Source organism: Rhipicephalus sanguineus, chromosome 4, assembly GCF_013339695.2.
Source record: "Rhipicephalus sanguineus isolate Rsan-2018 chromosome 4, BIME_Rsan_1.4, whole genome shotgun sequence".
Classification (NCBI taxonomy): Eukaryota; Metazoa; Arthropoda; class Arachnida; order Ixodida; family Ixodidae; genus Rhipicephalus; species Rhipicephalus sanguineus.
Genome location: NC_051179.1, coordinates 113,552,387 through 113,570,684, shown reverse-complemented (window position 1 = coordinate 113,570,684; position 18,298 = coordinate 113,552,387). Strand labels below are relative to the sequence as shown.

At 46.5% G+C, this 18,298-nt stretch overlaps 1 protein-coding gene across 1 annotated transcript in view; it reads right to left on the bottom strand.

Annotated features, from left to right (window-relative positions):
* Nucleotides 1-18,298, bottom strand: part of LOC119390590 (techylectin-5A) — a 77,083-nt gene that overhangs the window by 12,176 nt on the left and 46,609 nt on the right. The window contains exons 2-4 of the mRNA XM_037658184.2: nucleotides 6,261-6,451; nucleotides 4,251-4,393; nucleotides 983-1,088 (exon numbers count right to left, since the gene is read on the bottom strand). Coding sequence (XP_037514112.1) covers nucleotides 983-1,088; nucleotides 4,251-4,393; nucleotides 6,261-6,411 — 400 coding nt within the window. The 5' untranslated portion in view covers nucleotides 6,412-6,451. The remainder of the gene's footprint in view (nucleotides 1-982; nucleotides 1,089-4,250; nucleotides 4,394-6,260; nucleotides 6,452-18,298) is intronic.

Below are 18,298 nucleotides of genomic sequence, written 5' to 3'. Positions count from 1 at the left end.
GCACATCGCGAGCCCGCGCGACCTTCCGCGTGCAGTGTTATGGGGCTCATGCACTACAAGAAACACTGGCCAATGCTATACGCAAGTAAAACAGGGTGAGCTTCAACTGAATATGTCAGACGATAACATTTAACTAACCTACGTGGCTACAGAAAGCCTCGCGAAGCTGATAGTATGTGTACGCTGTGGGCTAGCATTGAAAGCGCGAGTTGCCACGTATTTTCACGAAAACTTCGCGTCTGGCAAGAACGAATCAGATTTCTCGTGTCACGGAGGGCCCGGTTTGTTCACTGATGCAGGGAACATGCAAAGTCGTAGTGTACCTTTCTTGCCAACGCGTTAACACTGAGGCTAACACAGCCGAACAAGGGAGCGACTGCGTAGTGCTGCCATTTTGTTGTCTACTAACCCTCCTCGAGAGGACGCTCCTGAATACCGCTTGGCGGTGCTACAGTCTATGGGCATTGCGAATAGTTGATCGCTCTCAATTCTTCAAAGCCTGCAGCCATAGCACGTAGTTTTAGTCAGTGTTAAGAAATATCTTGTCAAATGAGGTCCGGATAATGCGAAGCTATTATAATTTTTCTTATGAATGTTATTTTTGCTTCCTTCTCAACATTTCTATTCAGTACATAATCACGACTAAGGTTGGAAATGCCAGAAAATAATCGATTGCACAGTTAACGTCAAATGTTTAGAGATCCCGAGACAGAAGAAACAAGCTGAATATTCGTGCTGCTTCGGTAGGCAGCCTTGAAGTTAGATCGTCGGCCTGTTCTAAAACGCGCTGTCAACAAGTACTGTGCAGTTGCCGAATACTGCCCCGAATTTCTAGGAAATATGAAGTTTTCTCAGACATAGTGGTCTCTAAACGCTTGACACCGACTGTACATCTCACTCACGCGGCACCGTTTAAAGAAATAACACTATACTCTGACACTGCGTGTGATATACATCACGTGCTCGTCCAGCATAATCTTACCGAGCCAGTATTCCTTGGCCGGCTCACCAAACCCGGTGGCATACTCGGTCCAGTTCCGGTAAAAGTAGTACACGTTGTTGTTGAACTGTCCTCGTCTCTGGATGACCTGCGTGTCGCACAAGCAGAACGGGGGACTGCAGCTTTAGTTCTATCGAACATTCTAGTGTATAGAGGTTAGCGCTGCCGAATAGCTGTTCCGCGGATATTTGCTACTTAAAAACAAAAACACATTGGGAATGTTCACGTCGTTATGACGACAAAAAACAGGCAGCACTTCCAGGACTACTTTGAGGATCTAAGACCTTATACTTATTGAGAAAGATGCCGCTGGACTTGTTCCCAGTAAATCATACAGAAAGGAAATCTTGACACTGGCGATGGGTGCGATCGTTGAGTAGAAACCCATTGATAATGTATACGTTTTAGAACTTTTTGATTACCCAGTTGGTAGTACTTGCTATATGACATGCTTCCCAGCAGTGTGTGCATTTACAGTAGCAGTTATGCCATGTATCATGCGTATGTGTGTTAATTTCCTTTCTTTATTCTTTCTCTTTTTGCTTAAACACTAGCTTGGCAGAGAAGGTGTATGAGGTTCGAAGTAGGTGCCCCTCGATGACTGGACTGCGCGGTGGCAGCGCGAAGGAAGCGCCGTTGTCCAGTAAAGAGGTGGTTAACTGCACTACTCAGGCGTCTGCCCGGGTTCATGCCCGTACGTCTGCTCTCCTCTCACGTCCAAAAACATCAACTCCTGAATCTCCCGTTAGACAAAACGTCTCCCAACAAGCCAATCACACAAGGGGGGTTCACATTGTCACAACCAATAGCACAAGCACTTTCATTCAATGTAACGCCCCTGAAGACCTGAAACATGTTCTATGTGAATGCAGGCGATACGCATCAGAGAGACGATCTCAGAAGGCGGCCTTGCACCTTCAACGGGACTCTTGCTTAGAACTGAGACATATTCTGGGCCCATGGCAAAGCACCACCTGCGCGTTACGTGCCACAAAAGCGCTGCTGACTTTCTTGCGGGCCACGAGCCTGAACGAAACTTTGCAAACAGTGTAGTCTGTGTATGTGTGTCTTTGTGATGTGGTTATCCGTGTATATATCATAATCATCACCCAGAACCTGGTCTAGCATGTCAGGTGAATAGCTAGGCTAACATCTCCAGCTTTTCAATGAAACATTTCTCTCTCTATCTATCTCTCTTTCTTGACAGACACGGCATTGGTAAAAAGCATGGCGCAATCCACGACACGCGAGAGGAAGGGTTCACTGCGCGACAAGTCTCTCCCATACGTTATACCCCGAGTATCGGCTTTGTTGTCTGCCGGCACCAGAGGCCAGGCTCGAGCTCGCACTCGCAACAAGGCCTCGCACCATCTCTGTAAGGAGCAGCCCAACAGCGGCGCGAATGTCCACACGCCATGGCTACTGACGATATATATATATATATATATATATATATATATATATATATATATATATATATATATATATATATATATATATATATATATATATATATATATATATATATATATATATGTGTGTGTGTGTGTGTGTGTGTGTGTGTGTGTGTGTGTGTGTGTGTGTGTGTGTGTGTGTGTGTGTGTGTGTGTGTGTGTGTGTGTGTGTGTGTGCGCGCCCGAGAGTGAGCTGTCCTGCCTGCCAGCACTAAGGAAACTCAGTCATCCCGTGCAGTTGGGAGCCGGTTCGCCTGAACGCTCGGGATGCAGTAATTTTGACCCGAGGGCGATCGCGCACAAAAAACATCCCTCGGTCGCAGCCGGCCAAGCGCTCGCAAAAACAATTAAGATTTCTTACGGCGTTCTCAAAGGGCTTGCGCGGATGCCAAACGGTCACGCTGAAACCCGGCGGTCTTGTGTCGCGTCACCCTATCTCCGCAGCTACGCTTCCCATTAAGCTCGAATATGTTCGCGCTTGTTCCAAGCGAGGGGGCGGCTTTGGTGGCCTCGCTCTTCTACGGCGCAACCACTGAGTGGCCTTTCTTTCCCTGCGTGCGGGTCTCCCGCGTCCCTTTTTCGCGGAGCCGACCTGCGTCCTTCGTTTGCACTAAGTGGGCAAAACTGCAGCGTAGGAAATCACCCTATGCCTAGCAGCACTCGCATAAACTGGGCCGTGCAACAGCACACCGGCTCCGCCTACCCCAGACTGACTGTGTGTTTTATAAAAGTGCAATCGTGGGAAATATAGAGCAGTTGCGGACACCGCCACCACCGTTCTTGCATAATCTACATCACTATGATGCGTCCAATTTAATCAGGCCTACTTTCCTGTAGAGCGGCTGACAACGCTTAAAGTCCCTAGATTTTTAAAAATCTAGGGACTTTAACAACGCTGGATCATGTTCGTGTTCTGTTTCGTTTTTTCTAACCGACAAGGTGTTAGAAATTACTAGTCTAGGGAAAAAGAACACGTGCGAAAAGCAACAAAATGACGCGTAACAAAAGAGTTGGACTCAATCGTACGGCCCATGCAAACAAGAAGTGACGCCTAGGGTAGGTCACCCAGCAGGTGTTCCGCCACCTGCAGGTCACCAAGCAAGTGCTTCACCACAGAGCCACAGGCGTGGCTCTGTGGTGAATCTTCTGTTTGACACGCAGAAGGCCTGCTTTCGATACCGATTGGAACCCCTGATTTTTATCATTTGCACGGATAGCAACGAAAGGCGGCGACGCCGACACTGGCTCCGACACCGGAATTTCTGCGACACGGGTTCTTAAACGCTGTCCCGTTAAAACAGCGCTTATATGCGGTCCTTATAGTGTCAGATTGGACTACACAATGGCTGGTGTTGGCGTTTATATCTTGCTCACCACGGACACCATGCAACATGCGAGAATGAAGATCGAAGCAAGCCACCTAGGTATTGTCATGTTGTCTTGCTGTGACGGCGTCCTGCAGGGGCCGCGTCATTAGGCCTACCACAATCGAAAAAAAAAAGATGCGCTGTCTTAGTGATTAATTTTCGATGCTATCAGTTAGAGGGTAATGCTATCTCTCTGTGCGTTGTGAGAGGATATGAAACCAGCACAAGCACAATGACGCACCAGCACAGTGGCGCTCTGGCGCACGAACTCAGGGCTGCCCAGGGAGCCTGTGTGGCGGCAGAGCGGCTTGGTCTCCCTGTCCCGACATGGGAGCGACCCTTATCAGTCCCTGATTGAATCTCCACGAGCTCAATAACGTTGTTATAACCGTACACTCTTTCTCAAGCATAAAGAACAATGTCACGCACCGTCCAGCCTCCTCCGTCCGTGTCCATGTCGCAGTAGACGACTTTTCTTGTGCCGTCCTCTTTCCCAAGGAATATATTGTAGAGGCCACTAGTCGTTTGACCCGCCTTCATATGGTCGGCGCAATGGCGCGGTCGCATGCTGTCTGCGAAACAATAGTCACATTTGTGCAAGGCCGCTCATTCACATCTTCAAGATAAAATAAAGCCTACCCCTTTGCTTGGGATATGCCTACCGAACTGCACAACCTACTAAAGCTCCACCCCGGATAAGTAAGCAGACAGGCCTGTAAATGCGAGGCATGGAACCTATCTTTTGAAGCATTATTTGTTTCGGATCTCAGCGTGTAGATTTTATTTAGTAGAGACGTTAGAAGTAAATTACAGCGCCCGTTATTTCCGGCAGTTACTTTCTGCGAGCTTCCGTTGCTGTCATGGGCGTGTGCACGGTGAGTACAGGGCGGGGACGCCCATGCAAATCATCAGAACGGGGCGCCAAGCCTGTCTCATGCCTTTACACAGTAGGACCCGTCCATTCCCGATGCCCTTCGTGTTTCTCAATATAGGGGTTTGCATTAACGACAAGATAAAACTTCAGAAGATCAACACAACCGAGATGTTGAAATGAGGACTTCACTGTACTGCAGCAGCATTTGATGCAAAATGTGGAAATCCGTGCTAAACAATGGCTAGAGCTTCAAGACTCTCAGTGGTGAATGCTAACACGAAGTGCGTGTCATGTTATATGCTAACCAGCGCTAAGCCTTAAGATGTGTTCCTGTGCATACACTTTTACAAAAAAACGTCGGCATATTTACGAACTAAATACTAACCCTTTACTGGTCAGAAAAGCACTAATCTCTTAGCCAGTGGTGGTAGTAAAGTTCATGTTATTGAAATCCACTACATCGTCCGCTAGTGAACAGTACTAACTGAAACTGTTGGTTTTTTAATTAGTTGTTAGTAATCGAACTAGCAATTTAATAAGCGTACTACCACTAGTGGATTCAGATTACGCAACAAGAGGCTTCAGCAGCTTAAGTACTTCATGGTTATGTGCCGTGTGCATTACCATACCAAGTTCATTCTATTACAAAAGCGTATACGAGCTGAAGTAAAAGAGACAAAACGGCATTGAACTGTTGCACTAAACTATAACCGCTAATTACTTCAAGTAATTACGACGTTAATTATCTCACAAAAACGTACATAGACGCATGAATGACCCAGAACCCAGGTCATGCACACGCACACACATAATATCAAGGCTTCAACACACGCGCCGCGTATTCCAAGAGCTGCTTGACGGCTATTCATGCACCTACTTTGGGATAGCAACCGAGGCCCTGGTTAGCCGCCATAAAATTTTGAGGAATGGCCCATGTTTCGTATTCAATATTTTCTACCCTGCTGTTTCCACATATGTGCGCCGTCATGTAGTACTAAACTGTTATTCCAACATAATGAAGAAAATATGTGAAAATTATTATTTGTCTGTGTTCTCTTAAGACTGTGATAATTATGGCATGATGTGCTACATCATCTACGAAGCATCTAGCAACATCGGTTGCTAAATAGTTAACGAGTTAAAAACAGTGAGGAAGGCTCCCTCGTAAGAAACCACAAAATTTACTAGCTTTAAGAGCTGATGGTTTGCAAGTTGATGCCGCGAAAGCAGTAAAATGCGGTCAAATCCGGTAAATACATGCATTTGCTAATTACCAACCTTTTTTTAAGAGTCAAACGTACGGGGAAAACTGTACTAAAAGACGCATTCTGTCTTTGTTCTAATGTTCTCGTTATGATGCAGGTAACTACAGCAACGACATGCCACCACGCTTTCAGCGATCGCATATTAATTTTGGGTGTCGACGCACGAGCATATAGAGAACACGTGTTTTAATCGTCAGCGCTTATCAGTTTCATTTAATGCAGAGACGACACCGCGAAGTTGGTGTTTCTTCAGGTTCCACAGAATCACACTGCGTGAGCAAGCACGAATATTTGTCTCACATTTTATGTTGGAGAAGAGGTCCACGAGCTCCTTGACACGTTTTTCGGCTTCATCAAAGTTGGCTCGAGTCACGACGCCAGCCCGAACACCGCTTCCACTTGAAGCCGAGCAGACGACCGTGAGACTGAAGCCAACTACGATCCAGTTCATTTTCTTCCAGTTTTCACGACTCTCTTGAAAGTCAACGAAGCTGAAAAAAATACCACGTCAATGGATGTCATCCTAATACACATCTCAAATGTCGTATACCATATGCAGCGGCTTGCTGCTTTTTGTCACTCTTTTCGTACGCACATGCCTCTCGCGGTTATGGTGCCTGACTGCTCACCCGATGGTGGCGGTATCGAATGGCGGCCACATTTCGATGAAGGCCAAAGGTTAGAGGCCAGCGTGCTTAAAGTTAAATGCACGCTAATGGACTCCAGGTGACCGAAAGTTACGGAGCCCTCCACTACGCCGTCTCTCGTATATCATATTGTGGCTTTTGGGCGCAATACCCCAACAACTTTATTGCTGTTCCTGCGCAAATAAAAAAAAATACGCATTGGCGGCTCAAAGTGTAGTCAGGTGCTTAGAATGAGAGGCTGTCTCTAATTGGGCAGGATTGATCGTTAACGAAGGTACGGCGTCTAATAATAATAATAATAATAATAATAATAATAATAATAATAATAATAATAATAATAATAATAATAATAATAATAATAATAATAATAATAATAATAATAATATCCGCGGTTTCACGCGCTAAAACCAAGGTATGATTATGACGCACGCCGTAGCGCAGAGCTACGGAAATTTAGACTATCTGGTGTTCTTGAACGTGCTCTGACATCGCACAGTACATGGCCCTCTAGCATTTTGCCTCCATCAAACCCGCGACCTTTGTGTCAGCAGCCGAGCACTGTAACCGCTACACCACCGCGATGGACAGGTACGCCATCCACAACAGTAGACAAAAAGAACAGACAACCCGCTGTTGTATTCTTTCTGTTCTTCAGATGAGAAAAAGAGACAATGGTTGCTAACAAGGGATGAGCTTTTACAGATCAACTAACTGGCTGCGTTAAAAAAGTCACAGTTTCGCCGCAATGGCCAGGCACTGGCTGCGGTAGCATCAAATTGGCATGCTATACAATGTAAGGCTAGCAGCCTACCGTAAAACCTTGCGTTACTCAGACGAAACACTGGTGTAACGAAACACTTCTGCTGCAGCGAGCGAAGCGTCCTTCGTGCCGTCCATGGCTTAAACTCAATTTTGCGTTGCGAACGCCACGCGTACAAAGGTTTGAGGCGTCTGCTTATCCCCGCTGAAGATACGGCGCACGCGATCGCTGGCGACCACGCCCGGCCGGTTACCTGTTTTTACCTGCATTTCCTGTTGTATCCACGCAACCCCCTCCCTCCTGCGCATATCTCCATGCGCCTTTCGCACAACGGCGAGCGTTTCATGTCTCCTTCAGGCGCGTTCACCGGCAGCGCGCACTCGCTTTCTCTCGCACATGTAACTTTAAAACATACGACGCGCGGGGCAACTTTATCGATTTCGACTTGATACAGAACATGACGGTGGCGCCGATGGCAAACATGCACCTGGAGAGTCCATGTAATTGCTATCGCTATCAAAAGTGCTTTGAAAAATCAAGCGGACGTTAGACGCTAAGGTGCCTGAGGTTTCTGATTTAACTCCCCCGTGGCACACCTCAGAGTGCCGGCACACACTTCTGTCGGAGGAACAACGGTGATTCCTTATTTAATTTTCAGTGTGAGTCAATAATACTGTCTTGTTAAATGTAATCGTTAATATTATTGCATATATTAGCTTCTTATTTGCACACGTTCAAGTGGCGGTATTGTTGTATATAGATGTGACGAAGGAGACATGGCGTCAGTCAGAAGAGCCGTTTACTCTAACTGTCCTCATCTTCCTCTTCATTTCGCCTATTCACCTGTGCAGGGGCGTAGCCAGAAATTTTTTTCGGGGGGGGGGGGGGGGGGGGGGGGTTCAGCCATACTTTATGCATGTTCGTGCGTGCGTTTGTATGCGTGCGTGTATATCTGAGCAAGCAAAATTGAAAAATTTCGGGGGGGGGGGGTTGAACCCCCCCCCTGGCTACGCCCCTGCACCCGTGAACCGTCACAGGCTTCCCCCTGCCCCCGAGTGAGGGTCAACTTATTGGGACAATATTTACAGCGTAGTTTGCTGACGTACACAATGTCGGTGGTTCTGCTTAACGCATCGGTCGATCTCATAGTTGACTGGAGACAGTCTGCGAAGGATCGTATAAGGCACTTCCATGGCTGAGCTGTTTTGGAGCCAAGGTGTTTTGGTGCCAAGGTTTTCATGACTGTTTTGGTGCCAAGGTGTTTCGTAGAGCACCAGCACACCAACTTGAAGATCTTGTGGCAGGAACATTTTGTCATAAATGATCTTGTTCTTTTCATGGTAGGCGAGCGTGTTCTTGACTGCATTCTTCCTTGCATCTTGCATACTTTCCTTTGTCGTCTCTAAAAATGTCTCGTAAGAAGGTATTCCATACATTCGGTATGATGGTGGATATCGGGTTACTTCATGTGGGGTTCTGTTGTATCCTTGAACAACGTCCGAAAGATGTTTCACCCAAGACTTCTGCGGCTCTTCATTCATTTTTTCACTTTAGTCGTGTCACGATGGTCTGATTCGTGCGTTAGTTCATTCTATTGCATTGAGGGTGCTGGGAGGACGTGAATGGACATTGTTGAGCTTTAGGAACTGACTGAGCGTGTCTGCAGTGAAGCTGGTACATGATCAGAAAGGAACTTCTTTGGCTTCCCTGCAGCGAAGATGGTGGTGAGGCACGAAATATATGCGTCACGCATTTCATTTTAGGGAAACACCCAGACTTACCGCGTGGCATGGTCTATCGCCAAGTGAGAAAATTTCTTCGCAGAACTATATCCAGAAAAACCGCCTATAGTGTCCATCGCCGAAAGATCGAAGGGCTCTTCTGCGGGTGGTAGCGACTCCAACGATCCGAATCTCTTGGTCTTATGATTCTTGCATCGCTCGCATATGTCGCAGTGTCGGACGTAGGATGAAACGTCTGTGATGATTTCCGGCCAATAATGTTGAGGTGACACCAACCCCAGAGTTTTCTTTACTCCGACATGTCCGAAGTGTTGGTGTGCTTTCTGCAGAAGTTCCAGTCGAAGCTTGTGAGGAGCGTACACTTTGCGAAATCCTTTACGTGTCACGATAGTGACCCCGTTTTCTGTAGTGTACTTGCAGCGAGGGTGATCATCCTGGCAACGAAAAGAGTTGAACCACAGGACTCCGAGAAAATGCGTCTTCCTCGATGTTTTCGCTGCGTTTTGGTGTCGAATGTTGACGTCATACATAGACAGCTTCAGAGACCATTGAAACAGACGGCCCTGGGGATTTTTTTATTTTTCAGCCATTGTAGGGCAGCGTGATCGGTGACAACAGTGAATGGTCGTCCAAGGATATAGCAGTGCCACTTCTCCACAGCGTCGACTATACCTAGGCATTCAAGCTCCGTTATGGCATAGTTTAATTCGTGCGTTACTAGCTTGCGCGAGTGATAAGCGACAGGGTGTTCTTTGCCATCATCATCACATTGCTTCAGGACTGCACCGATGCCGACGTTAGATGCGTCGCAATAAAGTACGCATGGTTTCTCGCAAGAAAATATTCTTACAATTGGCTCTTCGGTCCCACGATTCTTCATTTCGTCGAAAGCTTGCTCGCAAGAAGCGTCCCATTCCCATGGTATGTCCTTCTTCAACAATTTGGTAAGTGGTAAAACTATGTCACTGAAATTCGGTATTAACTGGCGGTAAACGCTGGTGGTGCCGAGAAAACGTTGCGGCTATTTCGGAGATCTCGGTCTTGGGAATTGCAATACTGCTTCTATATTGCTCCGTTTCGGAGATACGGTACCGCGGGACACCTGTTTCCCAAATATTCAACATAATCTTGGGCAAAGTGACACTTCTTCAACTTTAGTTTGGTGTTCTTTTTTTTTGGAGGTTGCAGTAGAGCTTGGAGGTAATTTAGGTGCTCAGAAAATGTCGGAGAGAACTGCGATGTCATCAAAGTAATTAACGACATTCCCCAAATTATGTTTTCTTATCACTGATTTGACAGCAATGCAGCGGGAGCATTCCTCAAATCGAAAGGCAAAACAAGTCATTCATAATGGCCGTTCGGCGTGACGAAAGCTGTTTTTCGGATGTCGTCTGGGTTCATTTTGACATGCCAATAGCCTGATGTAATATCTAACGTTGAAAAATGTTTCGATTTTCCCAGGTAGTCCAGCACATCGTCGATGCGGGGAATAGGTTGGTAGTCAGGCATAGTGACATCATTAAGCTTTCGGTAATGAATGCATAAGCGAGTACGCCCTTCGCCTTTTTCTCCGCAAGAATAACAGGAGATGCGTGTGGTGAAAAAGACGGACGCAATACACCTTGCTTTAGAAGTAAGTCCACTTGCCTGACAATTTCCTCTTTTTCTGCCGAGGAGCATCGATATGGTGGACTGTGAATCGAGACGTTGTTGCTGAGGACGATACGATGTCGTTCATCCGCAATACATGCGAAGTCCATCTGGGACTTTGAGAAAATGTTCTCGTAACTCTGAAGCAGATCTTTCAAAACAATTTTCTGCGACGTCGGAAGGTGCGCGACATCAACGCACTGAAGCGGGGGCGTATCCACACTGAAGATGTACTTTTTATTTCCGCAGGGGGTTCGCAGAACTTCGTTGTCTAGAAGCAAAGTCATGGTGTTCAAGTTCAGTGAAAGGTTGAAAAAGGAGGCCTTGTCCAGGCCTAGCAAGAATTCAGTTTTCATTACTCGGAGAACGTGTTCTTGGACTGCCTGCTTTATCTTCCTCGTTTGCAGCTGTATGTGTACGCGACCCAAAGTTTTTGTTGTTGAGGTGACTTGTTGGACACTGATGCATGGATCCTTGAGCAATTGCAGCTTGAGCTTTTTCAACACAACGTCACTGATACAGGTAATAGTGGCTCCTGTATCCAGAGTTGCGTTCACCAAATGTCCGTTCACAAGTGCACCAAAACGTATTAGTGCAGCTTTGGGCCGCCTTCTTCGTTTCCCTGGTCGTCAGCAAGAGCAGACACCATTTCACGACGAGGGCACTCATTGTGCCAGTGAAGATGTTTTGTCAAACCAGGAGACGCACACTGTCCGCACTCACTGCGAGGGATGCGCATCGATCCTGCAGGGTTCCATCGTCGTGTAGAATGAGGCTTTTAACAAGACTGTTTGTTGGCCTAGTTGGTTGGTACTTGCGCAGTAACATATTTTAGCCGCGTAAGAGAACATATGTGTATGTTGTATATCTGTTTCTGTGTTTGCGCTCAGTCTAATTCAGTTGGAAGTGCCGCCCATCCTGTCGCTGTGCTTTTCTGCTCAGTGTATGTGCTCTTACGCGGCTAAAATATGCCAATAGGATGAGGCTCCCGTTGCACGGGTTGCCGCTTCTACGAGCGTGGGGAAACTTCATTTGGACAGAGACTTACGCTAGAAGTGCAGCAGCAAGCCACTTGGCTAGGTCAGAGAGCGTCAATCCAGCGAGGAGCCTTTCGGTCTCTTCAGGCACACCGTCGGTCAATCCTGATATTATATGAGTCTCCTTCAATTCTTCGAGGCGACCAAGGTGCGTCTTTTCCTCGTAGTAATGCCCGACGCGTTGTCCTTTTTTGAGTCTGCACTGTATGAATTGGCGGAATGGGTCTCCGATGGGCTCAGCTAATCGCTCTCTCATGGTTTCTTTGATGCCTTCCCACGAGTCTTCAGCGTCAAAAATCTCGGTGAGTTACCAGCGGAATGCCTCACCTTCCAGGTTCCAGGTACTCGCTGATGTAGTTGATGCGATCTCGTTCGAACTAGGCAACGTTGCTCGCTTTCGCTTCGAAGAGGCGCAACCACTTATCCAAGGGGGCGTCGTCTTCAGTGCCGGTGCATTTAGGCAGACTGATCGTCTTCTTTGATGTGCTCATGATGCTGGTGAGGTAGACCCTGTCGACTTACTGTGACAAAGGAGTCATGGCGTCACTCAGAACAACTGCTTATTCTAACTGTCCTCACCTTCCTCTTCCTCATTTCCCCGTTCACCCGTGAACCGTCACTTAGATATTTTCCTTCACTTAGAGTTGTTTTAAATGCGAAGCATTTCTTAGCGAACCTTTGGCACTTTGAGCGTTTCTATCTACGTATCTATCTATCTATCTATCTATCTAGCCGCCTACGTCTGGATGCTCTCATGATCGCCTCCTTAACTTGGTGTAGACCAAAATTGGCATGGAAGGGTAAGAGGATTTGACGAATATGACTGTCGGGTCATGACATGAATAACGTAAAAATCCTGTCGCCTACGTCGTCAAACCCTTTCCACTAGACACGTGTGGCACATACCCGTTTACCACGGGCCGCGGTGTACGGGTATGCGCCACAGGTGATTGACAGTTTATATCTACCCAGGAACGGCGAGAAAAGACATTCGTAACTTAAATGCTACAGCGTTAAGGAAAACCAACATCGGCAGCGTTGACTCGACGATTGGAAAGAATAAAAATTAGGATCCCAGCAGAAATCGAACCCAAGCATTCTGCGTGGCAATCAGGTATTCTACCACTGAGCCACGCCAGGTCTATAAACTGGCTTGGAAAAACAGCGCACGCAGGCGTAATATCGGTGCAACGTCAATTGTGGTTGTGGTGGTGGCTATCTGATTTTACAAGAAAGCAATAAACACTACATATGTACTCCTACGATACAGGCGTCATATCAGATTAACGTATGTGGTTCCAGTGTTGGCTCCGCTTTTATAGCAGTCTAATAAACATTACGTTTGTACTCCTATGATTCAGCAAGCTATAATGAAGCATTGCTCGACCCCAGAGGAATACATTAACGAAAGTTACATATGATATTCACATCATCGCAACGTAAAGTGCACTTAGTCCGCCAGAACGATGCAGTGTCCTCTTCATTTCTAACGAGGCTGGGCGATGACGTCATGATGACCGAGAGTGATGCCAGATTGATTGACAGCCACTTTTTAGACTAGGCTACGTAGGCCATATACGCCCAGGTATTCTACGAATACGACAAGCGCCATCCACTGATGTTGGTCGACGTAGCACTATCCAGGCCTACCAGCCTCGACGGCCTATACCTCACCAACTCGAAGGGTGGCTTCATGCTCCGACATGTCGCCGGCTCTATCGACAGACAACTTGTCGACGAATTGACCAAGACATCCACGAATTCCAACAGCTCTACTATACCACATACTTCATAACACATGTAACCCTCTTCAGCACGATCACGACCGGATCCTATAACAAGTCATGACCAGCTGCTGGTGCTCACTGATCACGGTGATGATATGCCCTTGATCAAGAACTGTCAAGAACTTCTTCCACACATGCACACGGGTTCGTGAAACGTGCGTACGTTCTCGGGACATGTATAAGCACTACATATCAGCTTACCGCTTCTGGTGTTGGTAATACCCACGTTGCCATTGGCAGCGTTACCCAACCGTAAACAGCTGGTTATATAACACATATGCGGCTCTTTAACACATATGTGTGCGTATAAAATTTATACAAATCTTTAGCGTCATCTTGTAACCTGTCGCTCAGTAAAAAAAAAATTACGCCACAGTCCCCTTCCCGCCGCATGCTTCGCATAACATCGACTCCCACGGTACGTGGGATCTGCCGAATTTTTTTTATTCTTAGTAGAGTAGTACAGTGTCACATGTTCCTTAGTTGGCGTTTTAAGCGAAGATTTTATTACTCACAGATTCCGGTAGTGGCGTCATAAGCGAAAAACCCGTTGCCGGCGACCGTACAGAAATGCGACCCTCGATGGCGCGCCGGTCACATCCGTATCTGTATGCGCCGTTCTCTAATAATTGATGCTCTCTTGATCATCAGCTTGTCAGAGGTCATCCGTCCCTGATATGGCAATCTGATCGATTACCGAGGTGACTTCTCATTTCACGTTGCCACGATTGATTGTTGCCTGGATATGAACGCATTACCGTCGTTGTTGCCAGTAGCAACGTAAGTGTTACGATGCTAAGCACGTGGCTGAAGGTCTAATTTACGGTAGGGAGGAAGGAAACACTTGGGAGGGAGCATTGCGCGAGGTGAAATAGGTAATAAATAAATGAATAATTGCAGTACATCAGGCGCCTAGACGCAATGTTTCTCTTGCCCCCATTTTCTGAATAAAACAACGACCCCTGAATTTTCTAAAAGCACATCTCACGCTGTCACTGTAGAATTACGTAAACCGTCTAGACCACGACATAAATTGTACACAGCCGTCATCTGCGCTCATGTCTTTTTTTTATTCCTTACCTCTCACTCGCTTTCGTCTTCGAAACTTTTGTGTTTTCTCGTGTAAATTTGCCCCCCCCCCCTCCCCCCCCCGCGTGGGCCAATGTGGGCCGGCAATGTGTTCTAACTAAATAAATAAATAAATCAACAATTTCATCGGCGATTACGATACTGTCTAATGCGAATTCTGCGCGCAGCTTCCTGTTATGGCAATACCGAACTGTATTTGAAGTTTTGGCTATCTGCAGTTGTAGCAATGATGATCATAAATTTATTTTCCACCAAATAAGAAGGCCCCCTACTCCCCGTCCTCGGCACACAGGCCTGGGTGACCGGGGCCGGCACCTCCACGATTAGAAGCCGGCAAAGAGGTTTTGACTCTTCGCGGCTTCTTCCGCCAGGCGGATGGCTTGTTGCTGTGAAACAGGCTCCTCGCTCCGCAGCAGGGCTTCCCAGGCCTCTCTACAATTTATATTTGTAACAATCGTTACATATTACCACAGAAATGTGCCAGCGCTCGAGTGCTGCGCTTCCCACACCACATACTACGCTGCGGAAGCAAGCGAGACTTCTTGCAGTAGATGCGTTCGCATCAAGGAGTTCAATGTTCTTACCACCCAGAACATAATTTTCTTGTTTTTACGACGAGTAGTATTTGAAGTTCTTTTATGCTTTACAAGCAAACTAACAAACGCCGTCATAAGTCTGTTATGCGCCTTGGTCCCTGTGCGTCTATTTGCTTTCGTTTTCTAGGTATTTCATTTGCAGGACTTCGTGACTCGTCACTCGTAGCATTGCTCGAAGTCTCGTTCTCGTCGTCTTCTTTTCCCAAGCCTCGTAGGTGAACCTACTTTCACGTGCCCGTGTGTTAGAGGCATGCGTTGCGCTGCCACAAGAAGCGCGAGCAGGCACGAGGCATTGCAGACGCTAACCCTGCGGCTCGCTGCGCTCCCCGTTCGCTCTCTTTCGTGCTCGTTCGCTCTATCAGTTACGCCGACAACATGAACGGCAACACCGCTCAACGCAGGAGCGGGCGCCTATGGCCTGCGCTCTAATGAATAAATAGCAACATTCTCGTTTCCAGCATTTCATATTACCCTGTACCGATAAAGTATCAGCGTGAAAATTTCCCACTGACTTGAGAGTGAGCTTCCTCGGCGAATTGTAGAATTATCCCAACCAATGGACTTTATATGCCGCTTAAACGACGGCTATGACTACAGCAGTTGAAGTGGGATTCCACGTAGCTCACGAACGAGAATTTCTGTAAGCTCCAACAAAACGTTCAAGGGGAGGAGTGGCTGGCATACAACTTCGCCTAACTTGAACAGAAAACCGTATTTGGAAAGGATTAATAGCGCATGCAAGATTAGAAAACGCGACATGACGAACGGAGGCAAAGAGCGGTATTTGCTTCTGTTTGTCCTGTCCCGTTTCTTCCAAAGACAGCATAACATGATGTATGCGGTTTCGCCTCTATGTGCTTCACAGATTGCATTACAATTCTTCAGCTAAATCCATGTCCCGCCGGAACGCACGCGTCATAGAGACAAAGAGAAAGGTTTAATGAAAGGCAGGGAGGATACAAAGGTAAGGAAGGAAAAAAAGGAAAAGGGGTAAAAAAAATAAAGGAAAAAAACTCACGCACACACAACAAATTATGAAGATCAATGTTAAGCTGTTACTACTACTGACAGATGTTCGTTCGAATTAATGATTGTAGAGTCATCAGCATATAATACGCACTTAGAAGACGTGAGGCAGTTATTTAGATCAATAATATAATGTGAATATGTAGTAAGGCGCCCAAAATAGATTCCTGTGGTACATCTAAATTAGTCCTTTTTGCTTTAGAATAACGTTTGCATACACTGACAGCCGGATACTTATCTTGATAGTAGTCGCGTAGTAGTATTACAGGAGGGCCTGTTATGACAACTGAGTCTATAGTTTAAAATTACCAATGTCATAGTCAATGATCTCAAGTGCCCGGGAAAAGTCTGCGCATCTGTAAGCTGCAAATTTACCGCCATCAATGGCTTTCTTTAGTTTGTCAGTAAGATAATAATAATAAGTACACGGGCCTCAAACATTTTCGCCTCCATCGAAAATGCAGCCGCTGCAGTTGGTCAGCAAGAGATACAAGTGCTGGGTCAGTAGAGTAACCAGACCTACATCCAAGTTGGTCAGGTGAAGGAATATTAAATTTGTTTAAGTATTTTATTGTTACAAGAAATAAACGGACGTGCCCTGGCAACGTCATGAGCTCGACAACAGATGCGATATCGGGCTAGTTGGTACGCAGTTCAATGTTAAAGGTGTAAAGCAAACGGGTTAAACTTCAAGATGGTGGTGGGCTGGGCCAGTTGCTACAACCTACTGTGAAATCCTGAGCGAAAAAAAAACAGTGATGGAAAGTATCTGACCTGCCATTTGTTTTCCGTTCCTGCTGTTTTTCTGCTGATACTTTTACAAAAGGGCTAAACTAGAAAAAAAAAGCCAGAACAAAGAGACCTACAGGAAGCGCTCTCTCTCCAAGTGCCACTTTTTCTTTCACAGTTTACCCTCGCGCCCTACTCCTTTAATGGTGTGGATTGCAATGAGTGCTAAGGTATCAGAAACTAGTATGATGACGGAAAATGTTTTGGTGGAGTGTAGAACTTGAGAAATTTGCGAGCTTAAAGTGGAATAAGATCGCGCAGGACAGGGTGGGTTGGAGGGGATTGGGAGAGGCCTTTCGTCATGCATTGAACATACCATCGGTTGGCGATGATGACGGTGATGATTACTTACCTAGCTTCTTGCAACAGTTTCAAGCGGGTGGTGTAACTATATCCGTTTTTTTTTTTTTTTCTCTGCTCAAATACTTGGAACCAGGCTGCCATTTTTTTCTGGTTTCTCATTGCACAAACGCAGGCAGCCGCCACCATTACTCAACGTATATCAGCTTTCTTGCGAATTAACGAAGCAACTAAACAAATGACAGTTTCCTGACTTTTGGTTAAAAACAGGTAGCCATTATGCGACACGTTTAATGTGGCACACGTAGCAGAATCACTTACCGATTTGGGACAGGGTGGTGCAACGCGCAACTGCAGCGCTGACGTCAAATTCACGGCTATGCGGCTATCGCTACTTACAGCTTAAGTTCGCATATGCGTCGCCTATTGCTGCAAGCGCTACTTAATATACGCCTCGTACACCCACTTCCTTAAGCGCGCGATTGGTGCAACAGTCACGGAATATTTCGCCACTAGCACAGTGATCCTCGATGCAAATTAAGGAACTGTTCCGAGCCGGCGCCTCCTATTATAAGATAAGTGTTGTCTAAAGGATTGCAAAATACACTTTGACGGTGACGTGTCGCATGGAGGACGTCTATCTGTAATAAATAAAACAACGGAAGGAAACAACATCAGCGACATTTGTGCATTTGGCGAGCATTTTTTTTTTCTAAAGCAACGCGGCTCAATGTTTCAGTCAAGAAGAAAGCTCAGCTTGCACAAGCAAATGACCGAAAGAAGGAACCGGATGTCAAAGGAAAACGATACCGTAGCAGACGCCGGATCAAGACAGAAATGTTCCGTTTCCTTTCAGCGGTCGGCACAACCGGAAAGGGGTTGCCGATAATGCTTAATTGACAACGAAAACGGCAA